This window comes from Coregonus clupeaformis, chromosome 11, assembly GCF_020615455.1.
Source record: "Coregonus clupeaformis isolate EN_2021a chromosome 11, ASM2061545v1, whole genome shotgun sequence".
Classification (NCBI taxonomy): Eukaryota; Metazoa; Chordata; class Actinopteri; order Salmoniformes; family Salmonidae; genus Coregonus; species Coregonus clupeaformis.
In genome coordinates, this window is record NC_059202.1 from 1,310,017 (window position 1) to 1,337,422 (window position 27,406).

The window sequence follows — 27,406 nt, forward strand, 5'->3', positions numbered from 1 at the left end:
AATGTGATATCACTGGGCGTCATCGAATAGCTAAACCAAATGACCTGGATTGCAGATTACATTAAAAGTACATGATGCAAGTGATCAATGCCTTCTGGAGATTCTGTGCAGATTATTACAGCAATTGTGAAGATCTCCACATAACTCCAGTAGGAGGTGCTGCACAGCCTATTGTTTGTTTTTTGATAGTGGATATAACATTGAAAATCTGACTTGGTTTTCCTATGTTGAAATTTGGTTACCATGATGACATAATCCTGTGGTTGAGATTTCACCCTCAAAACAACAGTTGATGACTCTTTGCAAATCCAATGTATTTTACACATAGATTCCATTTTTTTTCCCTCTTTTTTTTTTAACCTTATTTTGCCAGGTAAGTTAACTGAGAACACATTCTCATTTACAGCAATGATCTGCCCAAAACTGGTTAAATCAACATTGTTTCCACTTCATTTCAACCAAAACATTCAATGTGATGACTTTGAATCAACGTTTAAAACTGGGAATTTCTTCTTTTCTTCACTTAGGTTTTAACCTAAATCCAATGAAATTGTGAAATGTTTGAATTCACATTAGTTGACAACTTAACCAAATGTAAATAAAAAATAGACTGTCTGACTGCCCCGCTGTCATTGCCTCCATCTTCCCCATAAGTTTAACGAAAGCAAACAAATATTACCTGGTCATCCAATGCAAAGGGGGAAACATAAAGTGTGCAGTGGACCCTATTCTATTCTATTTTATTATATTCTACATAACTGTCCAATATTTTCCTTAGTGATTATGTAGGAAAGGAGACTCGGACACGAATCTTAGTATGTATACATTTGATGCAGTATCTCGGGTAGTCCTGAAAATAAGATACAAGTTTACGTGAGAAACCCCCCCCCCACACACACACACATACTCAGCCCTCCTCCCTGCTCCCACGCCTGAGATGCTGAGGGCCCCCTAGAACTGCTGTCATTATCGCTTACACACTAGGATACTGTACAACATATTTACCCGTCTTTCTCCATAAGGCACCAAAGGCAACTGGACCATTGTGGCGATACCACAATGGGTTGTATACAAAGCTTTAGGCAATGCTGTGACCGGCCGAAAAATACAAATGTCCGAATTAGTCTTCCAGCAGTGTGTTTCGTATGGCAAATTGCCATGATCATCTTATTCGGCATTTTTATCCGTTATGACCAGCAATCCGACGCACATTGGATTGAGTATAGAAAATCTCAAAACATATCCAGTGACATTGAGAACGACTTCTATTTCAGATACCCAAGTAAGTGACCCAAAATGATCTGCTCTGTTGCTTTGACATTATCATAATCTATGTTTTCTTTTTAAATTGTTTTTTTAATTTAAATTTTATTTCAACAACCAACTAGTTGTGAAACAAGATAGTAATATATATATTCCTAACAAATCTTTGCCAATTTGGTCGTATTATTCACTTTTTATTGTCATGTTAATGTTTTTTTTTAACGCATAGCCTAGTTATTGAGCTATCATGCTGCGCAATTCCAGATGTCTACTACAATGACCTGAACTTGAACTTATAGTTGAATAGTTGAACATTGCATATAATTATTAAATTAAACTTTACATTTAATTTGTTCAGAAATAACATGTCATGTTTAGGTGATGACACACCTACTATCCAGGGCTGGCGCCAGAACGAATCAGTTCGATGGGCATTTGATTTCCATAGGGGGGCACTTTTTTTTCACTGGACCTCCTATGTTGCACATCTTTTTAAAATGGATGTTGTAGTAAAGACCATAGGCGGCAGGTGAGTTTGAAGTTTGGGGAAGTTCACAATTTATCCTACCATTTCTAACATCTGCATGCCAGTTATGATTTTCATATGTGCATTTTTGTGGAACAGTTACATTTCAATAATCATTGTCATGTGGTTAATCATACATATCGGAATTAAACCGATAAAAATCGAAAGGTTGAAATTAAACTAATGCAAGAGCACCAATCTCTGCCATATGGACACATTGATACGCCATGATCCATTGGCATTTAAATAAATGAGTACATGGGAGATAGCCAATGCAGCAGTAAGCCCATAACTTCCATCGTTAACTAAATAAAATACATACGCTTGAAGCCGACAAAATAAAAACAGTAGAAAATATCCCTACCCCGCCTGCCTTACGATCTGTCATTTAGCAGACGCTCTTATCCAAAGCGACTTACAGTTAGTGAGTGCATATATATATATAAAAAAAAATCGTACTGGCCCCCCCGTGGGAATCGAACCCACAACCCTGGCGTTGCAAGCGCCATGCGCTACCAACTGAGCTACACGGGGCCTATGTGTCATGACTTGAGCTATTGCTAGTGAAGTGCAACATTATATAAAATCAATTAACTGGGTTTGCCCTGAAGCTGTCACTAGCGAACTTGCAACAATGTATCAACTAGCCTATTCGACCCTCTTTCCAGTGCCAGTGAGCTCGGGACAGACAGCTGTTTTTGCGCAAGGGAAAAGTCTTCAGACATTTTATGACGTTTCCTCTGGATATATGGGGTCATCAGATATTATATTTTGCTCTTTTATGCCAAGGCTTGGTGATTGTCAAGGTCAGGAGAGTGTTGGAAAGATGTTTCAAATACTGTGAGGAACTATTATCATTCGCAACGGAAGTTTAAAAAACAGACTTAGTTTACTTACTGTGTGAGGTTTAGAAAAAATGATTGAGAAAATCTCAGATATTAATATAACCAAATGATGGGGATTAACGGTACATTTACTACTGGTGACATATGCAATGTATGTAACAATTCATACAATGAAACAATGGATGCGCAAGAACTGGCGGGAGACAGCTGAGCACATTCAGGATAGCTGAATGCATGCATTCTGGAGAGAGATGCCCCATATCTTCGACCCTCCCCTTCTTCTTGTCTCAACATTTAAAATTACACTGGAAACACATTATCTTCACAGATATTTTAGATACTTTTCACTGACAGTGTCAACTCAATATTCAGCTAGTCCTGATTTCATTTAGACAGGAGTAATTATATAATTTTGGCAAAACATCAATTTACTTTAGGGGAAGCCAGCATACGAACAGTGCACTGCACCCACTAACTTTCCTTTCCAATTCGCAAGTGGCTGAAACCAGAGATCTGTATATGTAATGACGAGATGCTCATGTCTCCGCCCTAACAATGGGAGTCATTGTCCCAAAGGCGGAAAGGGAGGCAACGAGTTTAGGTCTGCATATTAAACCCATAGAAACGCATTGGGATTATTCAAGACAGATTTTAGCTTCGCTTCTTCCCCTCTGCGGAAACTATCTCACCGGAGAAAGCATCAGAGTGAGCAAAACAGCGCCAATGTATCCGATGCTGTCTGGCCAAAAAGCGTATGACAAGCCATACTCTTTTTGTTCAGACAGCATCAGATACATGGTCTACACATGCTGAGACAGAAGGGCACTGTTTCACTCGGTCGGATGCTTTATCTGAGCTTGATGCGTCTTTCTGTTGGCGTGCATCTTAGGTGGTGTGCCGAAGCCGGAAAACGTGAAGTTGAATTGTTCCCGTTGAGGGAGGAGCTGTTTTTTTGTATATGACAGTAAAACGTTCTTATGATGACTATAACATTAGTTGTCACCTTCAATTCTTGCAAATGTTCTCATAAAAATTATATTTCAACAATCTGTCTTCTCAGGCAAATTTGCCAAACTGCTAAATTTGGAACCAATCAGAACTCCCGTACATACCCCTCATATGATGAAGGCAGCCAATGGCCTGCTTCTATCTACGATGTAAACACAGACTCTTGTGATAACGCAAGATGATGTCTAATGAAGAGGAACAGATAGCTAGCTCCCAAAACGGAAATAAGATAAATATCTGTTTTCGAGTGCACTTGGAATATACAGCATGCAATACGAATTGTCTTGCTCGTATGAAGAGGTAACTCCGTTGACCATTTATTAAATGTATTTAAAGCTAGCCAATGTTACAGTTTGACTAGCCTAGCCAGCTACTGTAAATGTCAATATGTGCTTCATTATCTATCTCTCTGTCAGTGAATTGACATTTTTATAATGTTTTCGCATTATTGTATGTCTCATTTCAAGTAGCTAGCTACAAGCTTAAAGAAACATTCAATCATATACTTTGCATAGAAACCCACATTACATTTTTTTTTTTTACAAATGACAGCTGCATATGCATATTAGCCAATACATATAGCATAGCCTACACATATAGCATACCTTGCAATACTATCTGCACTAAAAACAGTTGTACAATGTTCTCTGCGATAAGATAACCCAGAGTTTGATTTCTAAACCAGATTAGTTCTCAAACAGCAGCTGCCCAATGCCATGGTGGGCATGAATAATGTTGGATGCATTGGAATATAAGAGATGGAGAATGATAAAGAGACTGTAGGATTATAGAACAATGCACTAGACTGTGTAGGCCAAAACCCACAAAGAAAATACAACAGGCAAATGCATACAGTGCATTTGGAAAGTATTCAGACCCCTACACTTTTTCCACATTTTGTTACGTACAGCCTTATTCTAAAATGGATTACATTGTTTTCCCCCCTCATCAATCTACACACAATATCCCATAATGACAAAGCAAAAACAGGTTTTTAGACATTTTTGCAAATTTATATATATATATATATATATAAAAAAACTGAAATATAACATTTACATAATTATTCAGACCCTTTACTCAGTAAAGGATCTCTGCAGATCCTCTTAAGCTCTGTCAGGTTGGATGGGGAGCGTCGCTGCACAGCTGTTTTCAGGTCTCTCCAGAGATGTTCGATCGGGTTCAAGGCCGGGCTCTGGCTGGGCCATTCAAGGACATTCAGAGACTGGTCTCGAAGCCACTCCTGCGTTGTCTTGGCTGTGTGCTTAGGGTCGTTGTCCTGTTGGAAGGTGAACCTTCACCCCAGTCTGAGGTCCTGAGCACTCTGGAGCAGGTTTTCATCAAGGATCTCTCTGTACTTTGCTCCATTCATCTTTCCCTCAATCCTGACTAGTCTCCCAGTATGATGCTGCCACCACCATGCTTCACCGAAGGGATGGTATTGGCCAGGTGATGAGTGGTGCCTGGTTTCCTCCAGATGTGGCATTCAGGCCAAAGCGTTCAATCTTGGTTTCATCATGTTTCTCATGGTCTGAGTCATTTACAGTGGGGAAAAAAAGTATTTAGTCAGCCACCAATTGTGCAAGTTCTCCCACTTAAAAAGATGAGAGAGGCCTGTAATTTTCATCATAGGTACACGTCAACTATGACAGACAAAACGAGAGAAAAATTTTCCAGAAAATCACATTGTAGGATTTTTTATGAATTTATTTGCAAATTATGGTGGAAAATAAGTATTTGGTCAATAACAAAAGTTTCTCAATACTTTGTTATATACCCTTTGTTGGCAATGACACAGGTCAAATGTTTTCTGTAAGTCTTCACAAGGTTTTCACACACTGTTGCTGGTATTTTGGCCCATTCCTCCATGCAGATCTCCTCTAGAGCAGTGATGTTTTGGGGCTGTCGCTGGGCAACACGGACTTTCAACTCCCTCCAAAGACTTTCAATGGGGTTGAGATCTGGAGACTGGCTAGGCCACTCCAGGACCTTGAAATGCTTCTTACGAAGCCACTCCTTCGTTGCCCGGGCGGTGTGTTTGGGATCAAGACCCAGCCACGTTTCATCTTCAATGCCCTTGCTGGTTTTCACTCAAAATCTCACGATACATGGCCCCATTAATTCTTTCCTTTACACGGATCAGTCGTCCTGGTCCCTTAGCAGAAAAACAGCCCCAAAGCATGATGTTTCCACCCCCATGCTTCACAGTAGGTATGGTGTTCTTTGGATGCAACTCAGCATTCTTTGTCCTCCAAACACGACGAGTTGAGTTTTTACCAAAAAGTTATATTTTGGTTTCATCTGACCATATGACATTCTCCCAATCCTCTTCTGGATCATCCAAATGCACTCTAGCAAACTTCAGACGGGCCTGGACATGTACTGGCTTAAGCAGGGGGACACGTCTGGCACTGCAGGATTTGAGTCCCTGGCGGCGTAGTGTGTTACTGATGGTAGGCTTTGTTACTTTGGTCCCAGCTCTCTGCAGGTCATTCACTAGGTCCCCCCGTGTGGTTCTGGGATTTTTGCTCACCGTTCTTGTGATCATTTTGACCCCACGGGGTGAGATCTTGCGTGGAGCCCCAGATCGAGGGAGATTATCAGTGGTCTTGTATGTCTTCCATTTCCTAATAATTGCTCCCACAGTTGATTTCTTCAAACCAAGCTGCTTACCTATTGCAGATTCAGTCTTCTCAGCCTGGTGCAGGTCTACAATTTTGTTTCTGGTGTCCTTTGACAGCTCTTTGGTCTTGGCCATAGTGGAGTTTGGAGTGTGACTGTTTGAGGTTGTGGACAGGTGTCTTTTATACTGATAACAAGTTCAAACAGGTGCCATTAATACAGGTAACGAGTGGAGGACAGAGGAGCCTCTTAAAGAAGAAGTTACAGGTCTGTGAGAGCCAGAAATCTTGCTTGTTTGTAGGTGACCAAATACTTATTTTCCACCATAATTTGCAAATAAATTCATTAAAAATCCTACAATGTGATTTTCTGGATTTTTTTTTCTCAATTTGTCTGTCATAGTTGACGTGTACCTATGATGAAAATTACAGGCCTCTCTCATCTTTTTAAGTGGGAGAACTTGCTCAATTGGTGGCTGACTAAATACTTTTTTCCCCCACTGTAGGTGCCTTTTGGCAAACTCCAAGCATGCTGTCATGTGCCTTTTACTGAGGAGTGGCTTCTGTCTGGCCACTCTACCATAAAGGCCTGATTGGTGAAGTGCTGCAGAGATGGTTGTCCTTCTGGAAGGTTCTCCCATCTCCACAGAGGAACTCTGAAGCTTTGTCAGTGTGACCATCGGGTTCTTGGTCACCTACCTCACCAAGTCCCTCCCCTGATTGCTCAGTTTGGCTGGGCGGCCAGCTCTAGTAAGAGTCTTGGTGGTTCCAAACTTCTTCCATTTAAGAATGATGGAGGCCGCTGTGTTCTTGGGGACCTTCAATGCTGCAGAAATTCTTTGGTACCCTTCCCCAGATCTGTGCCTCGACACAATCCTGTCTCGGAGCTCTACTGACAATTCCTTCTACCTCATGGCTTGGTTTTTGCTCTGACATGCACTGTCAACTGTGGGACCTTATATAGACAGGTGTGTGCCTTTCCAAATCATGTCCAATCAATTGAATTTACCACAGGTGGACTCCAATCAAGTTGTAGAAATATCTCAAGGATGATCAATGAAAACAGGATGCACCTGAGTCTCATAGCAAAGGGTCTGAATACTTATGTAAATAAGGTATTTCAGTTTTTTATTTTTCATACATTTGCAAACATTTAAAAAAACCTGTTTTGCTTTGTCATTATGGGGTTTTGTGTTTAGATTGATGAGGGATTTTTTCCCCAATCCATTTTAGAATAAGACTAATGGAACAAAATGTGGAAAAAGTGAAGGGGTCTGAATACCTTCCGAATGCACTGTATGTGGTCTCAATGTCTAAATAGTGACGGCAGGGCTAGTTCACGCTGCAGGACTTGGTGAATAGATCATGGGAGACAAAGTGAGAGACAATAATGAATAAAGATGTTCAAACAAGCACGTGTATCTCTATCTTCCGAATGCACTGTATGTGGTCCCAATGTGTAAATAGTGATGGCAGGGCTAGTTCAAACTGCAATAGGATGGTTCTCCTCACAGGTGAGTGAATCAGCCCATGCTTGGTGAATAGCACTAGGTTGATCTCTGTGAGCAGGAAACTGGAGAGTTGAATAGATAATGTGAGACAAAAGTGAGAGACAAGAATGAATAAAATATATCATCACAGCAAAGGAATTTAGTTTGTGAGCTAGAAAATGAATATCCCGACAGTCTGAGGCAGGGGGCTCTGCAATCATCCTACTCCAACTATTGACATTTACATTTACATTTTACATTTTAGTCATTTAGCAGACGCTCTTATCCAGAGCGACTTACAGTTAGTGAATACATATTTTTTTATACTGGCCCCCCGTGGGAATCGAACCATTGACAAGGATAATGCAGCATTTATTTTTTGTCATTATGAATGAAAGTAGTGGGTCCTGCCTTGATGATTGTATTAGATTTACACTACTTGTCCTATAGATTTTTGTAGTCTTAAATTATTACTTGGAATAAATAGATAGCTAAAATGCTCCTTGTCCTGGAATTACATGCTAGCTAGTGGTAAAGCATCTGCTCCTGCTAGCTAGCAACATATCTACTTGTTGTAACTAGCTAGCTATCTAGCAAGCTAACGTTAGCTACATTACAAAGGTTGCTGTGTTCTAAGTTGGGAGTAATTTTACTGCTTGCATTGATGGTATCACATTTCTATAACTAAATAGTTAGATTACAAAAAATATATATATATACTTTACCTGATGTCACCAGCTGTCTAACATCTTAGATACGGGTAACGCGATTGGCAAATGTGATCAGCAGAGTTTTGATTGGTTTACAGTTTAGTGCTCGGCAGCATTTGCCTGTCCTGCTAGTGAACATAAAAGTATGTATTTTGAAAACATTTGCAAGAATTGACATTACCAGACAAAAAAAAGGAAATGTGTTCAGAAGAAAAAAGATATACACAATATGTAAAAACTAACTCCTCCCTCGACAGAGATCGATCATCTCGAAAATGAAAGCAGATATATGGCTACGGCCCACCACCTATGTCGATCAAATAAATTATCAATATTTCAATATTTTATTTGGATGGGTAAGGAGATATGGTAGGGAGAGCAAGGCCCCGCCCATAACGTCGGTGTGCTACTATCAGTGGGCTTTGTCCCTCCTCAAATTATTCATACCCCCACCCTGTCCCAACAGGTACATCTGCAGACTCACTGATGCTTATATAATCTGAAATGGCTAACTAGAATTACAAGATTAACAATAGACATCAAGGCGGTTTGTGTGTGTGTGTGTTGCCTGTGTGTGTAGGTGTAGGTGTGTGTGTGTGTGTGTTGTTCAGCTTCAGTTGAATGAGTTGTATAGTAGCTCATTTCACCTATTATAGAATTCTTAGGGTGTGGATGAATTGAGCTTAATACAGCAGCAACCTGTGGTGTGGGTGTCAGTCCTAAAAACAGGACCATCTCTTATGGGGTGTTGGATGTCAGGTGATAATGATTTTGCTGTCACAGTGTCTAGAGACCAGTCAAGCATGAGATTGAGGACTACGTAGGTCATTTATCTCTGAAGTCAGCATGGGGGCAATCTGAACTAGGAGGTGAGTTTTCTTCAAGGGCCATATTGTTTTTAATGTATCACGCCCCAGTCTGGTACAAATAGATGCAGTATTTGTTCACCTGATGTGATATAAGAGTGGGTAACATGTAGTAGTACACAGTTATGGGCAAAAATTACAAAATACAATAACAAAATAAAGATACAAAATACCATAAAGATCAATGTATCAAAATAAACTACAAAATACTTGTATTTTGTCATGTATTTCATTAAAATACATATATTTTGTATTTTTTTAAACAAAAATACATTCGCAAGTAGCCGCACGAACAGCAACAACATTCTCAGTAACGGTTACAAAAAAAGTTTTACTAGGTATGGCTGTGAAATGTTGTTGTTTATTTACCTTTAGTTGAAGAAGTCACTCTGGATAATCGTGTCTGCTAAATGGCCAAAATGTAAATGTATATGTGAAAATGAACATACCAAAATTAACTGCAAAGCACACTGTGTATTGTTTCGGGGCAGAGCTCATTAGAATAATACTCACCATGCTTTGCAATTGTTAATTTTTACATTTACACTCAGTATACCAAACATGAGGAACCTTTTGCCCTCAGAACAGCCTCAATTCGTCGGGGCATAGACTCTGCAAGGTGTCGAAAGCGTTCCACAGGGTTGCTGGCCCATGTTGACTCCAATGCTTCCCACAGTTGTGTCAAGTTGGCTGGATGTCCTTTGGGTGGTGGACCATTCTTGATACAAACGGGAAACTGTTGAGCGTGAAAAACCCAGCAGCATTGTAGTTCTTGACACAAACCGGTGCGCCTGGCACCTACTACCATACCCCGTTCAAAGGCACTTCAATCTTTTGTCTTGCCCATTCACCCTCTGAATGGCACACATACACAATCCATTTCTCAATTGTCTCAAGGCTTAAAAATCATTATTTAACCTGTCTCCTCCCCTTCATCTACACTGATTGAAGTGGATTTAACAAGTGACATCAATAAGAGATCATAGCTTTCACCTGGATTCACCTGGTCAGTCTATGTCATGGAAAGAGCAAGTGTTCTTAATGTTTTGTATATTTAGTGTTTATTTAGTTCATTTAGCAGATGATTTTATCACACCATAGTGCTATCAGGCTTCTGATCCCAATACAGGGTGAAAGGGGAGCCATAAAATGTGAACCGCTATAAAAAAAATGGTATAGAAAAGTATTTTGTATTTTGAAAATACAAATTACTGTATTTGGAAAATACAAAATACGTTGGAGTGTAGTTCAGCCCAGTGTAATTAAAATCACAAAATACTCAGAAGTAATTAAAATTCCTATTTCAAATACATGTAACAGAAATACTGTCCATCTCTAGTAGTACTTTAGGCTGTTGCTTTGTGTCCTTTTCTGAGTAACAGTAATGTTTCACAGTGCGAAGGCTACTTATTGTCCTCTGGAATGCACCAGACAGTCATGGCTGCTCATCTTGAAAATGATACTGGCGGGTTGATGCTTGTATTTATTTACAGTGCCTTCAGAAAGTATTCATACCCCTTGACTTATTCCATATTTTGTTGTGTTACTGCCTGAATTCAAAACTGATTAAATATATTTTTTTCTCACCCATCTACACATCTACAATACCCCATAATGACGAAATGAAAACATGTTTTTAGAAATGTTTGCAAATTTATTGAAGATAAAATACAGAAACATCTAATTCACACCTGTGAGTCAATACTTTGTAGAAGCACCTTTAGCAGCGATTACAGCTTATTGACTCAAGAAATGTCACTTTTTCATTTCTTATTCATTTGTGAAAATTTAAAATCTAAAAACATTATTCAATTTTGACATTATGCGCTATTGTGTGTAGGCCAGTGACAAAAAAATCAAGAAACTGTATGAATGTAGGTCCATTATCAAATCTACACAATTTCGATTTGGTTTTAGTCATTTTAAAGTATATTAAGTTATTCCCCCCCCAGTAAAATGCTACTTGAGTAAAAGGCTAAAAGTATCTGGTTTTAAATGTACTTAAGTACAGGGGTGGAAAAAGTACTAAATTGTCATACTTGAGTAAAAGTAAAAAGTAAAAGTAAATGCTATACATCAAATTCCTTATATTAAGCAAACCAGATGGCACAATTTCCTTTTTTGTTATATAAAAAAATGTTTTTACGGACAACCAGGGGCACACTCCAACATCATTTACAAATGCAGTATTTGTGTTTAGTGAGTCCGCCAGATTGGAGGCAGTTGGGATGACAACACATTATATTGATAGGTGCATAAATTGGACCATAATTCTGTCCTGCCTGAGCATTCGAAATGTAATGAGTACTTTTTGGTGTCAGGGAAATGTATGAGGGTAAAAAGTACAGATTTTCTTTAGGAATGTAGTAGAGTGAAAGTACAAGTTGTCAAAAAATATAAATAGTAAAGTAAAGTACAGATACCCCCCAAAAACGACTTAAGTAGTACTTTAAAGTATTTTTACTTGAGTACTTTACACCGCTCCTCTCTGCACGTGATCGTCCGATCGTTGGCCTTTACTGTACTTAAGTGTTATTTACCTGTATGTACCTGACAGACATTATGACTTTAAGGATGTGTCTTTTTACTTTTTACATCCAATACCCTGATCAATTAAACTTGTTTGCGGACATGAGCCATGAATGTACTGGCAGGACTATTTGTTGCCATATAAAAAACACTTAGGGGCCCAGACAGACTGTTGTGTTGGCCCAGACTAGTGGGAGTTTCAATCCTATAGGGGCAGAGCAGATTAACACTGATGAAAGCATTTGATCGCAATCACAATCACCTGCACTACTTTAGCTACTTCAATTTGGGTGTTTGCAATGGAGATAGGACCTGTTTGCATGTGTATCTTCTGCTCTGTGTTGTGATAGAAGAGGATAACCATGTACCTACATCCATCACCACCAGATTATGGCTGTGAGTCAGATAATGGGCAGGATGTACATATTCTTCTGAAATAGTTCCAGAATTTGAGATGAGTCACTGACAGTGTAAATTTACTCATCAGACATTTTGTCAATATAGTTAGATTTTATCAGAGGATGGATATGTTTGATCAAAGACACATCAAATTAATTTCCATCTCCAATTCCATTAATCGCCTTGGTTGAACTTTGATTGATATGGATGACCCTCTCATTTACATGACAGTGTTGATCTGCACTTCTTACCCCTTTCTACCTCTCTCCCTCATCCCCCACCCCCCGTCCGTCCGTCCGTCTGTCTCCCTCAGGTTTCCAGGACGTCCATGTGATGATCTTTGTGGGCTTCGGTTTCCTCATGACCTTCCTGAAGCGCTACAGCTTTAGTGCCGTGGGCTTCAACTTCCTCATCGCCGCCTTCGGCCTTCAGTGGGCTCTGCTGATGCAGGGCTGGTTCCAATCTCTGGACCCCATGGACGGCAAGATCAAGATCGGCATGGAGAGGTTAAAGTTTGGCGGCTTTGGTCTAACAGTGTTAAACTAGTTTTCTTGAACTATTGAGATCAGTGAATGCTGGTATCGGATTTGATAAGTGAAAGTGATGTGGGTTTTAAAACAGTGATATAGACCTAGTTAAAGCATCCACTTTTTTCAGCACAGTGGTCTCTTGGAAAGACAACAGTGAATATTGTATGGATTTATATAATTATTTAACAAACTCACCCCATTCAACATCAATGTATAGAGCCCTTCTGGCTGACCATTCACTGACTATAGTATGTATAACTTTTGCATGAATGAATCATATGTGAAAGAGTCAGTCATGCAGAACCTAGGCCTACGTCATTGAAATCAATCCATAGAATAACATATGTTTATGGAAAAGGATCATGTGAGTGTGAGTGCCAGAGAGAACCTATTGTGATGGAGGAGAAGTGGAGGAACCGGTCTGCATGTGAAAATCCATCATTCAGTGCCTTCAGAAAGTATTCATACCCCTTGACTTATTCCACATTTTGTGGTGTTACAGCCTGAATTCAAAATGTATTAAATTGATTTATTTTCCACACCAATCTACACACAATAACACATTATGACAAAGTGAAAACATGTTTTTTGACATTTTTGCAAATGTATTGAAAATGAAATACAGAATTATCTTATTGACATAAGCATTCACACCCCTGAGCAAATACTTTGTAGAAGCACCTTTGGCAGTGATTACAACTGTGAGTCTTTCTGCGTACGTCTCTAAGAGCTTTCCACACCTGGATTGTGCAACATTTGCCAATTATTCTTTTAAAAATTCTTCAAACTGTCAAATTGGTTGCTGATCATTGCTAGTCAACCATTTTCAGGTCTTGCCATAGTTTTTCAAGTAGATTTAAGTCAAAACTGTAACTTGGCCACTCTGGAGAACATTGACTGTCTTGGTAAGCAACTCCAGTGTAGATTTAGGTTATTGTGTTTTAGGTTATTGTCCTGCTGAAAGGTGAATTAATCTCCCAGTAGCAGACTGAACTAGGTTTTTCTGTAGGATTTTGCCTGTGTTTAGCTCCATTCCTTTTATTTTTTATCCTGAAAATCTCCCCAGTCCTTAATGATTACAAGCATACCCATAACATGATGCAGCCACCAATATGCTTTAAAATATGGAGAGTGGTACTCAGTAATGTGTTGTATTGGATTTGCCCCAAACATAACATGTTTTTGCAGTATTACTTAATGCCTTGTTGCAAACAGGATGCATGTTTTGGAATATTTGTTATTCTGTACAGGCTTCCTTCTTTTCACTTTGTCAATTACGTTAGTATTGTGGAGTAATTACAATGTTGTTGACCCATCCTCAGTTTTCTCCTATCACAGCCATTCAACTGTTTTAAAGTCACCATTGGCCTCATGGTGAAATCCCTGAGCAGTTTCCTTCCTCTCCGTCAACTGAGTTAGGAAGGACGCCTGTATATTTGTAGTGACTGGGTGTATTGATACACCATCCAAAGTGTAATTAATAACTTCAACATGCTCAAAGGGACATTCAATGTCTGCCTTTTTTATTTTTACCCATCTACCAATAGGTGCCCTTCTTTGCCAGGCATTGGAAAACCTTCCTGGTCTTTGTGGTTGAATATGTGTTTGAAATTCACTGCTCGACTGAGGGACCTTACAGATAATTGTATTTATGGGGTACAGAGATGAGGTAGTCATTCAAAAATCATGTTAAACACTATTATTGCAGTCCATGCAACCTATTATGTGACTTGTTAAGCAAAATGTTTCTCCTGAATGTATTTAGACTTGCCATAGCAAAGGGAATTAATACTTATTGACTCAAGACATTTCAGGTTTTTATTTTTTATACATTCTAAACACAGAATTCCAGTTTGACCTTATGGGGTATTGTGTGTAGGCCAGTGATAAAAAAAACCTCAATTGAATACATTTTTAATTCAGGCTGTAACACAACTAAATGTGGAAAAAGTCAAGGTGTGTGAATACTTTCTACAGGCACTGTATGTATCACCTGTTACTGTTGATCCTCCTGGCTTGTGAGATGTACAGTCTGTACACAGTAATGGGAGGGCAAACAAAAACACATTAGTGCTAATCACGCATTTATGATACTGCTGAAGTTTCTCCGACCTTGTGGAAACAGATATGATATGTGTGGGTGCATGTCTGTGTGACGTGTGTGTGTGTGTAAGCAAACGTGTACCCGTATGTGCCCGTGTGTGCCTCTGTGTGTCTGTGCAGGCACGTGAACAGATAGAGGTCTAAGGGTGCCTGAACACCTGCCCTTTTGCCCTCCTATGAGAAAAGTGCCCTTTCAGAGAGGTGGCGTTTTTTTATTATTACAATTTTATTTCACTTTTAGTCTGTTTTCTCTCTTGTTATTTAAATGAATTGCCCATCAAACTAGCTAATTTCTCATTATTGAATTTTGGAAAATTCCTAATCCTCTGCCCCCACTCGAGCCCACACTGACTGCACTCGTCCTGCAGGCAGAAGCTACAGGCGCCGAAAGGTAGTGTAGTAGGGGCTACCTTATAAATTGCATGTGTCATCTCACGGTTAGGAATAGGGAAGCAGAACAAACACTAATCACAGTTAAAGACTAGTTAGATTGTTTCAACGGCATAGCTAACTAGCTAACTAGCTGATTTACATAATCTACATTTGCTATGATCAGCTGATAGCCCACCCCTCTTTGCCCTCTCTTTGAGCAGTAGGCTGTAAACTTACTGGGATGAGTGTGATTTTGCAGAAATTAAAGGCCTATGCTAAAAAATATATGTGGAAATTTGACTACAGGAGCATTAGATAATTAACTATGAATGTAACAATTTTAAGTCAACTGTTGTTTCGGGAGGTGAGGGTGCCCTTTTCACTGAGCACGCTAATATCATAATAATTCACACACTAATACCATAATATCAGTTCGTATCCAAGCAGAACGGACAGTTATAAAGTAGGATGTAAATTAAGGGCTCTATTCAATCCGCAGTACTGAAGAGTTGAAATGTAAAGGTAAGTTACGATTGAGCCTACATGTGCAGTGTTTACCGCGAATGCAGTTTCCGCGAACGCGGGAACATTGCCTTTACATTTTTATCATGCTGTAACGCCGAACTTCAGCGCTACTGATTGAATCGTGCCCTTAAAACCTTTTACTGCAGTGGGCTAAATCAGGGTCACAAAGAGTGTTTCTTGGTAGTCTTAAACAAATCTACTTTGAAACAAAAGGATACACCTCACACACATGGTTATGGGCTTAAAAATAGAAGACACCTGTACCATGTCAGATATTGAGTTTAAATGTATTCCATTTTGAGTTTGCATCCCAATATTACACTTTACAGTTGAAGTCGGAAGTTTACATACACCTTAGCCAAATACATTTAAACTCTGTTTTTCACAATTCCTGGCATTTAATCCTAGTAAAAATTCCCTGTCTTAGGTCAGTTAGGATCACCACTTTATTTTAAGAATGTGAAATGTCTGAATAATAGTAGAGAGAATTTTTATTTCAGCTTTTATTTCTTTCATCACATTCCCAGTGGGTCAGAAGTTTACATACATGCAATTAGTATTTGGTACCATTGCCTTTAAATTGTTTAACTTGGGTCAAACGTTTCGGGTAGCCTTCCACAAGCTACCCACAATAATTTGGGTGAATTTTGGCCCATTCCTCCTGACAGAGCTGGTGTAATTGAGTCAGGTTTGTAGGCATCCTTGCTCCCACAAGCTTTAACTTCCTGACTGATGTCTTGAGATGTTGCTTCAATATATCCACATAATTTTCCTTCCTCATGATGCAATCTATTTTGTAAAGTGCACCAGTCCCTCCTGCAGCAAAGCACCCCCACAGCATGATGCTGTCACCCCCGTGCTACACGGTTGGGATGGTGTTCTCCGGCTTGCAAGCCACCCCCTTTTTCCTCCAAACATAACAATGGTCATTAAGGCCAAACAGTTCTATTTTTGTTTCATCAGACCAGAGGACATTTCTCCAAAAAGTACGATCTTTGTCCCCATGTGCAGTTGCAAACCGTAGTCTGGCTTTTTTATGGCGTTTTTGGAGCAGTGGCTTCTTCCTTGCTGAGCGGCCTTTCAGGTTATGTCGATATAGGACTCATTTTACTGTGGATATAGATACTTTTGTACCTGTTTCCTCTAGCATCTTCACAAGGTCCTTTGCTGTTGTTCTGGGATTGATTTGCACTTTTCGCACCAAAGTATGTTCATCTCTAGGAGACAGAACGCGTCTCCTTCCTGAGCGGTATGATAGCTGCGTGGTCCCATGGTGTTTATACTTGCGTACTATTGTTTGTACAGATGAACGTGGTACCTTCAGGCGTTTGGAAATTGCTCCCAAGGATGAACCAGACTTGTGGAGGTGTACACATTTTTTTCCGAGGTCTTGGCTGATTTCTTTTCATTTCCCCAAATGTCAAGCAAAGAGGCACTGAGTTTGAAGGTAGGCCTTGAAATACATCCACAGGTACACCTCCAATTGACTCAAATGATGTCAATTAGCCTATCAGAAGCTTCTAAAGCCATGACATCATTTTCTGGAATTTTCCAAGCTGTTTAAAGGCACAGTCGACTTAGTGTATGTAAACTTCTGACCCACTGGAATTGTGATACAGTGAATTATAAGTGAAATAATCTGTCTGTAAACAATTGTTTGAAAAATTACTTGTGTCATGCACAAAGTAGATGTCCTAACTGACTTGCCAAAACTATAGTTTGTTAACAAGACATTTTTGGAGTGGTTGAAAAACTAGTTTTAATGACTCTTCCGACTTCAACTGTATATACATCACAGAAGACTGAAATATAACAAAACTGTTTGACATAGAAACACTGGATGTTCGGCAAAAAAAAATAAATGTATGAGAAATATAACATTCCACCCATGAGACCACTAGGTAATTTCACTGCAGGAAAGGGGTACTCTGTGTTGTGAGGTGTACAGAGTTACAGTGAGCTCCAAAAGTATTGGGACAGTGACACATTTTTTGTTGTTTTGGCTCTGTACTCAAGCACTTTGGATTTGAAATGATACAATGATGACTATGTTAAAGTGCAGACTGTTTTAGGGTATTTAAAAAAAATCCATATCAGGTGAACCGTTTAGAAATTACAGCACGTTTTGAACATAGTTACAGACACAGAAATATCATACCCCCCAAAAAATGCTAACCTCCCCTGTTATTGTAATGGTGAGAGGTTAGCATGTCTTGGGGGTTTAAACACTGTTTCCCATGCTTGTTCAATGAACCATAAACAATTAATGAACATGCACCTGTGGAACGGTCGTTAAGACACTAACAGCTTACAATTAAGGCAATTAAAGTCACAGTTATGAAAACTTAGGACACTAAAGATGCCTTTCTACTGACTCTGAAAAACACCAAAAGAAAGATGCCCAGGGTCCCTGCTCATCTGCGTGAACGTGCCTTAGGCATGCTGCAAGGAGGCATGAGGACTGCAGATTTGGCCAGGGCAATAAATTGCAATGTCCGTACTGTGAGACGCCTAAGACAGCGCTACAGGGAGACAGAACGGACAGCTGATCGTCCTCGCAGTGGCAGACCACGTGTAACAACACCTGCACAGGATCGGTACATCCGAACATCACACCTGTGGGACAGGTAAAGGATGGCAACAACAAATGCCAGAGTTACACCAGGAAATGCACAATCCCTCCATCAGTGCTCAGACTGTCTGAATAGGCTGAGAGAGGCTGGACTGACGGCTGGCCTGAGGGCTCACCAGACATCACCGGCAACAACGTTGCCTATGGGCACAAACCTACCGTCGCTGGACCAGACAGGACTGGCAAAAAGTGCTCTTCACTGACGAGTCGCGGTTTTGTCTCACCAGGGGTGATGGTCGGATTCAAGTTTATCGTTGAAGGAATGAGCGTTACACCGAGGCCTGTACTCTGGAGCGGGATCGATTTGGAGGTGGAGGGTCCGTCATGGTCTGGGGCGGTGTGTCACAGCATCATCGGACTGAGCTTGTTGTCATTGCAGGCAATCTCAACGCTGTGCGTTACAGGGAAGACATCCTTCTCCCTCATGTGGTACCCTTCCTGCAGGCTCATCCTGATATGACCCTCCAGCATGACAATGCCGCCAGCCATACTGCTCGTTCTGTGCGTGAATTCCTGCAAGACAGGAATGTCAGTGTTCTGCCATGGCCAGCGAAGAGCCCAGATCTCAATCCCATTGAGCATATCTGGGACTGGTTGGATCGGAGGGTGAGGGCTAGGGCCATTGCCCCCAGAAATGTCTGGGAACTTGCAGGTGCCTTGTTGGAAGAGTGGGGTAACATCTCACAGCAAGAACTGGCAAATCTGGTGCAGTCCATGAGGAGGAGATGCACTGCAGTACTTAATGCAGCTGGTGGCCACACCAGATACTGACTGTTACTATTTTGACCACCCCTTTGTTCAGGGACACATTATTCAATTTCTGTTAGTCATATGTCTGTGGAACTTGTTCAGTTTATGTCTCTGTTGTTGAATCTTGTTATGTTCATACAAATATTTACATATGTTAGGTTTGCTGAAAATAAACGCAGTTGACAGTGAGAGGAAGTTTCTTTTTTTTCTGAGCTTATGTGTGTCTGTAACATTCTCACTCATCATTACTCACGATTCATTCATGATTATCTGTAATCATGGTAGAATCCACAACAATGTAGAAGTGTTTGGAAACATATTCTATTCTTATTTACAATAAAAGTGACTCCAAAATGACACAATACATTATTTACCATTCATTTTTATTGGGCACAAAATAATCTGAAACACAACCAAAACAAACAGCAAATGCATCCAACCAATTTGTAGAGTCACAAGCTTGATGTAGTCATTGCGTGCTATGAATATGGGGCCAAATACTTAACTTTTCTTTAAAAAGTATTATTATTATTATTTTTTATTTTTTCGTGATATACAATTGCGATCTTTTTCATCGCTGCAACTCCCAAATGTGCTCAGGAGAGGCGAAGGTCGAGTCATGCGTTCTCCGAAAAATACCCCGCCAAACCGCGTTTCTTAACACCAGCCCGCTTAACCCGGAAGCCAGCCGCACCAATGTGTCAGAGGAAACACCGTTCAACTGATGACCGAAGTCAGCCTGCAGGCACCCGGCCCACCACAAGGAGTCACTAGAGTGCAATGAGCCAAGTAATTGTATCATTTCAAATCCAAAGTGCTGGAGTACAGAGCCAAAACAACCCCAAAATTGTCACTGTCCCAATACTTTTGGAGCACAAAGCACTCTGTGAACGTCGTAGTTTTGTCCCATGTCTTTTAGTGCAAGAAAGCCCGATAGCTCTGCTCTCCACTCCCACTCTCCCGGCATGGCTGACTTGAAGGGTCTGGTTTCAGACCCCACATTTGCATAGGGAGTGACGTGTCACATTTTCTGGCCTATCCAGACAAAGGAACAATTTCCTGTTTCTGTGAAACTCACAGCTGCCATCTAGCAGATGCAACGATACTAGTTTCCTTTCGCTGTGATATTCTCAGCCGGATTTAAAGCTCTCAACATGAAAATAAATACTAAATAATTTCATAAATTCGAATTAAGTCCAGACGGACGAAATCACTTTGTGCTTAAAGCTGAAGTTGCAACGAGTCTGCACACATTTGAATGGTGTTTCTGCGCCGCTCAATGGACGTTTAGGAGAAAATTCTCTGTTGGCAGTTATATGAAATAGTGCCAATATTGTACTGTCACTAAGTATGATCATATTTATTTTACAGTTATAAGGAATGTGAAATCGTATAGTAAGTTGTTTATAATTTGATTGTTACTATGTTTAGAAAGCATTTCAGTCATTTCAAGCCCTTTTGCCCCACTTTTGTTGAATAGGAAAAAAATATGATTTTTCCTATTTTCATCATATTTGTCCTACGTACTTGAGCTTGTGTCGTCAAATGTGAGTACACCTCAGCAATATATAACAATTTCTACCAGAAAGGTACCTTCCAGACCTTTCCAAAACTATACAACATTACCAGTTACTGTTTATGCCCATCTCATTAAAAATAATTACATTTGGGTATGTCTGTTTTGGCAAAATCTACATTTTGCCCCATCATTCAACATTTAAATGGTTATTTGAGATCATCGAAATAAAGTGCATAGAAGGGAACCAGCTCTGTATATTGTGTGTGGTTTAAATGGCCAGTCCAACATTATGTCCAAGATGATGATATATTGACTTGGTCAGTTTGTATCCTTCAGTAATATTTGTTACAAATGAATAACAAGGTTCTTAAATGATTATTCAGTTCACAATACCACAAACTATTGACCTTTGAAGATGAAGTCATTGTCATAATTTTTCTGTGACCATTTTCAACAGTATGGACAGTATCCACTTTTAGAACAAAGACAAACCCACTTCAAACATATACAGGGCATTCGGAAAGTATTCAGACCCCTTGACTTTTTCCACATTGTTACGTTACAGCCTCAATTTCGAGTCTCATAGCAAAGGGTCTGAATACTTATGTAAATAAGGTATTTCTGTTTTTTATTTTTAATAAATTTGCAAAAATGTCTAAACCTGTTTTTGCTCTGTCACTATGGAGTATTGTGTGTAGCTTGATGAGGGGAAAAAACTACATTTTAATCCATTTTAGAATAAGGCTTTAACGTAACAAAATGTGGAAAACGTCAAGGGGTCTGAATACTTTCCGAATGCACTGTACCAATCTAGCCTGGTCCCAGATCTGTTTTTGCTGTGTGACAATGACCAAATGAGTTGGCAAGACAGCAAAAACAGATATGGTACCAGGCTGACACCGACCCACTATACATTGTAATCCTGCCCTGGTTCTTTCCTTCTCAGTCTGATCAATGCAGACTTCTGTGTAGCCAGCTGCCTGATAGCGTATGGGGCTGTGCTAGGCAAGGTGAGCCCAGTCCAGCTGATGGTGATGACACTGTTTGGAATCACTCTGTATGCTGTGGAAGAGTTCATTATCCTCAACCTCATACATGTAAGTCTTTAGTAAATAATAAAGGCTTTAATATTAAGTCCTGCATTAAACCTGCATACATGGTTCTCACGAACGTCCCACAGTGATGCTGTATCAAGGTCTGTTCTTCATTGATTGATTTCTGAATTCATTTACCGTTACAATAGGATTTTATGGAATAGATGTTGATATCCACATACGAATAAGGTGGCTGGTTTACTGTACATCATTCTCCCTTACAGGCCAGGGATGCTGGCGGCTCCATGGTGATCCACACATTCGGCGCTTATTATGGTCTGTCCATCTCGTGGATGCTGTACCGGCCCAACCTGGACCGGAGCAAGCGTCTGAATGGCTCTGTCTACCACTCTGACGTCTTTGCCATGATCGGTGAGTCTGAGTCACAATGGTTGACACTTTGCACATTTTTCCATACTGGTATAGATGAAACTGTACTACCATGGATCCACCCCTGCACTGTAGGAACCCTGTTCCTGTGGATGTTCTGGCCTAGTTTTAACTCGGCCATCACGAACCACGGGGATGGGCAGCATCGAGCGGCCATCAACACCTACCTGGCCCTGGCCTCCACCGTCCTCACCACCGTCGCCATATCCAGTCTCTCCCAGAAGGCTGGCAAGCTGGACATGGTAATGTAATGAACCCATAGGGTGTGCATTACATACATTGGCCTGGTCCCAGATCTGTTTGTGATGTCTTGCCAACTCCTATGGTCATTGGAGTAATGGTCATACATGATAAAAAGGAAATGGGTATCTCCACTCAAGCTATTGGCCAACTCTTCTGTTACTGTGCTCCAGGTTCACATCCAGAACTCCACGCTGGCAGGGGGTGTTGCCGTGGGAACGGCAGCAGAGTTCATGCTAATGCCTTATGGGTCTCTGATCGTAGGGTTCTGCTGTGGCATCATCTCCACCCTGGGCTACATCTATGTCACGGTAATGTAGAATATGGAGTCACATTAGCTTTATTCATGAGATTTCTATCTGCAACATTCCACAGAATGTGCCTACCGAATGCAGTGAAGGAGTGTATAGTAGTCACTAATGACTAGGCTACTCCTATTTGATTAGTGGGCATGTATGCGTCTGTCCCATCAGCCATTCATGGAGAAGTATCTGAAGATCCAGGACACGTGTGGCATCCACAACCTCCATGCCATGCCTGGGGTCATAGGGGGCATCGTGGGCGCCATCACTGCTGCAGCTGCCAGTGAAGGGGTCTATGGCAAGGAAGGGTGAGTTCACAGGTCACGGCAGAAATGCCCAACCAATGGCCTGATATTTCAGTCTGCTCAAGTTGTAGCAGCTTTGATGCGATGAACTCACGTGATATCATTATGCACATCCAATAGTGGCACAGAAGCTGGACAAGAATGCTGCGGCAAAGAAAAGTCCACCCAGTTTTCTGGTTCCAATTGTGATATTTTCCTTAGATATAGTAAATGGTTTTTATTTATTTTTAAATAGGTTGATAAACACGTTTGACTTCAAGGGGGATTGGAAAGACATGGTGCCGACCCGGCAGGGAGGACACCAGGCAGCAGGGCTCTGTGTTGCCCTCTGCTTTGGAGTTGGAGGAGGAATCATTGTTGGTGAGTTGGACACAACTTAATGGGCTCTCGATTAGGTTGTGTGTGCGCTCTTCAAAACAGGTTCTGAGATCCCAGGCCACCATACAGAAAAGGCGAATATACCGTAAGGTCAAGGGTTTTTAATTTACAAAAATCTGGTTCACACAATCCACATGCTCAGTCCCAGAAATACAGTCCATGCTGCTGGATGTCCTCAAGATTGGCTGCTGCCACCACCACCCTTCGGTCATCATCCGCTGGCGGCACCCAGCCCACAGAACAGTGCTGGCAGCACAGAGGGAGAGGAAACATCCATTCTGAACAGAAGTATTTGACCTCACCCACACATTTAGGGGTCTACCGTTCCTTATCTGCGTGGTAGTGAGCGTTGTCGACGCTGGTCCCCCTCCGGGTTTCAGTGGTGGAGGCAGCAGCAGTGCGGTGATGGTCTTCTCCCTCCAGCAGCAGGCCCAGACTGGTGCTGAAAGCTCCTTTTTCAGTTGTGTGGTAGCTCGTTAAGTCAATCAGGCCCAGGTGTGGCATACCTGGGCCAACTCCTGTCTCCATGGAGACCAGCCAAGGGGGAGTCTACAATCAATAAATTAGAAAACACAAAAGGAGGGAGAACACAGCAAACCATAGAAATCATGCAAAATTTGAAAAAAACGCACAAAGTATATTAAATAAAGCAAGATCACTGCAAACTCAAAATAAATATTACATTCAGACGAAAAAGGCTGGTCTCCATTTTGGGGAAAATATAAGGGAGGCAACATGTGACACGTTATCGTGAGGACAGGTTATAAGGTAGCTGACAAGTTAATGTGGTATTGTATTATTGTGCGGCTGGGGTGGTGTATTTGAATAATTGCTGCATGTACTCAATGGTGTACTCAGCAGTGGTGAGATGAGGATGGTGTGTTTGTCCCTAGGCTGTATCCTGAGGTTACCTATCTGGGGGGATGCTCCTGATGACAACTGCTTTGATGATGATCTCTACTGGGAGGTGAGATACTGTACTAAACCATTACAGTCCAAATGCACTCATAGCATAAAGACTGTGAAGCAATTTTTGAGCGATCTTTCTGAAGGTGATTTCTTTGCTTTTTTTTGTTGAGAATTTGAATAAAAATAATTGTACCCCTTTTGTTTTTATGAATGTGTCATTGTTAAAGGGCAGTATGTTTTTGTCACCTAAAACACTGTGTTACCCTAATACTGTCCTTCATGGAATGGTCAATACCAATATTTAGTTATTAGCTTGTCCCAAGTCCGAGGAGGTTTGCGTATTGTTATGACTAAATGGTATTTGGTTTGTTGAGGCTAAGGAAGGATATGGCAGTGGAAAATATGTTTACCTCTTCTTTTACATGCTATTGGAAGTTCTAATCAAATCTTTTGATAATGATGATTTCTGCCCTGAGTTACCTGAGGATGAAGAGAGCATTCCACCTATCCTGGAGTACAACAACCACATGCAGAACAGGGATGCGTAAGTAGCAGATTTGTGCAACAATAAGATTATGGAGGTTGGATTGTAAGGCTTTTGTTCATTATGCATTGTGATATGGCATGACAATAGGCCCTGTTTTTTAGTTAGTCATGTCACATGACCTGGATTTCAACCTTTTTCATATTTTCTTTTTATGTCAGATGGTCCAGAACCATCTTCAGACAATTGCTTACATTTTTGGTCTAATTCTCATTTCTGGAAAAGGTTTAAAATAAAGGTTAAAATCCAGGTCATGTGACTTGATTAACCAAAACACAGGGCCCTAAAAAGCCTTTGTCCTCATAAAATGTGTTATGTAAAATATCCTCAAGATGGCAGCAGACCACTGTGTTATATGCAGTGTATGCCCACCGCTAGTGAATACAATCCTTGTTTGGCCCCACACAATACCGTGAAAATTGCCTCAAATTAGTAGAGACAGCATGGCACCGTCACCTCTTACCTTGTTCTTTCAGAGTTTTTGATGTGTTTCTGGTGTGTTGATAGGGGTGTTCCATAGCTCTGGACGGGTTCTTTCTGAAAGTGACTTTGAAGTTACACAGTACCTGTTATGCTTGGCCTGAAAATGACAATGATACTGCTTTTAGAATAGGGGATTTTCAGGGCAGTGTCTGGGGATAAAAATAATTTAATGTGTGTGAGAGGAGGATTATGTCTAATTAGGAGGAATCTGTCTATTTGATGTAAAACAATCTAGAAAAAGAACAGGAACCAACTTTCTCTCAATTCCATTTAAGTGTACTGGTCAGAAAGTATGAATAAACTGTCTGAGACCTTGATATGATGAAACCACATTGGAGAAGCTGTGTAGCCTATGTGTAGTCCTGGGCTGTACCAGTTTCACACATAAAGGTTGTAATCTTAACTTAATGTTTTGTAATTCACAGTACAGAATCAGATTTCTCTATGGAACAGAGTCAGAACTGACACTAGAGCCTGATGTCATCTCCCCCCTACACCAACTGATGGTCCGATCCTACACCGACTCATGCTGTACAGAAACCACTCCTCTCCTCCTCACCACTCTGTATACTGTTCTGTTATGTTCATGGAATTTATAGTCAATCTTTTCTACTTTACATGGAATCACAACAAGAACTCCCTGAGAAACAGTGACAATTGTTATCTTTGTTTAATGAAATCACATTGGAAAATAATACAATAACCAGACAGAAATAATGGTGCCATGTTTTATCACCAGTCAGGCCTAAGTCGAATCCCAAGCAGGTAACCCTACATCATTGATATTAACAGTATGATAGGTGACACATTGTCATTGTGTCACCTTACCAAAAAAAGACCACAGGCCAAACCTCCGGTGATGCTGGTGCGAGAGGAATTATTGTAATAATCAGGATTTGTGGAGATTCCGTCCTTTTTGACAGGTATACTCAAATAAAATTGTCACATGCTTTGTAAACAACAGGTGTAGACTAACAGTGAAATGCTTACTTACGGGCCCTTCCCAACAATGCAGAAGCAGAATTGGTCAGGAGCCCTAAGACGGCAGCTATCTACTTCAGCGCCATCTTCAATCTTCTACTGTATGTCATGTTTTGTTTGTTTATAGCTTAGGTTGATGTTTTTTAGGTCCAGTTGGTTTTATGGTTTATCCAAATGGCACTATGGAATTTCAGCTCAAGCTTTCATAATTTAGTCATAGAACCTGATTCAATTTGCATCTCTGCATTCAAGGAGTGTAAAGTATATTTATGACTGTAGAGAAAGGGGTACATTACAGGTGTTTAAAGTGAGATGTGAATTTGATTAAACTAAATCAAGGCAAATAAAAAAGAACTGCTGCGTTTGGACGTCTTCACTTATAACCTGTTTGTTTTACATCTTTTATCTATTGTTCATTCTAATCTGTACGTTATGAAGCATTTTATTAAATCTAGCTACCCATTTGTGCAACCTCCTCACGAAGTGTTTGATGAGACTATTATTGTAGCCTAGTAGGTCTACAGTGTAGTAGGTCTTCACGGGTCCCCCCAAACCCGAATACCCGAGAGGGTCCGGGTCCAAAAATCCTTATTGTCATCAGTTCTCGGGTCTATGTAACTACAGCTGATCAAATCAAATCAAATCAAATCAAATTTTATTGGTCACATGCGCCGAATACAACAAGTGCAGACATTACAGTGAAATGCTTACTTACAGCCCTTAACCAACAGTGCGTTTATTTTAAACAACAAAAAAAAAAAAGTAAGAATAAAACAACAACAAAAAAAAGTGTTGAGAAAAACAAAGAGCAGAAGTAAAATAAAGTGACAGTAGGGAGGCTATATATACAGGGGGGTAACGGTGCAGAGTCAATGTGTGGGGGCACCGGCTAGTTGAGGTAGTTGAGGTAATATGTACATGTGGGTAGAGTTAAAGTGACTATGCATAAATACTTAACAGAGTAGCAGCAGCGTAAAAAGGATGGGGTGGGGGGGCAGTGCAAATAGTCCGGGTAGCCATGATTAGCTGTTCAGGAGTCTTATGGCTTGTGGGTAGAAGCTGTTGAGAAGTCTTTTGGACCTAGACTTGGCA

At 40.5% G+C, this 27,406-nt stretch overlaps 1 protein-coding gene across 3 annotated transcripts; it reads left to right on the top strand.

Moving 5' to 3' along the window:
- Positions 1 to 966: 966 nt before the first annotated feature.
- On the top strand, positions 967 to 26,915 carry LOC121577015 (ammonium transporter Rh type C 1). 3 transcript variants are annotated; one of them, XM_041890693.2, is made up of 11 exons: positions 967 to 1,282; positions 12,571 to 12,763; positions 21,635 to 21,785; positions 22,007 to 22,154; positions 22,248 to 22,414; positions 22,586 to 22,723; positions 22,886 to 23,022; positions 23,255 to 23,379; positions 24,291 to 24,364; positions 24,783 to 24,850; positions 25,759 to 26,915. In XM_041890693.2, the coding sequence occupies exons 1-11, from the start codon at positions 1,060 to 1,062 to the stop codon at positions 25,796 to 25,798; spliced, it is 1,464 nt and encodes a 487-aa protein (XP_041746627.1). In that variant the 5' UTR covers positions 967 to 1,059; the 3' UTR covers positions 25,799 to 26,915. The 3 variants fall into 3 exon arrangements, 1 of the variants encoding a protein (XP_041746627.1); XR_006002552.1 differs by having other exon boundaries at positions 24,291 to 24,850; positions 25,759 to 25,788; XR_006002553.1 differs by lacking the exon at positions 967 to 1,282 and adding an exon at positions 3,839 to 3,942 and having other exon boundaries at positions 24,291 to 24,850; positions 25,759 to 25,788.
- The last annotated feature ends 491 nt before the right edge of the window (positions 26,916 to 27,406 follow it).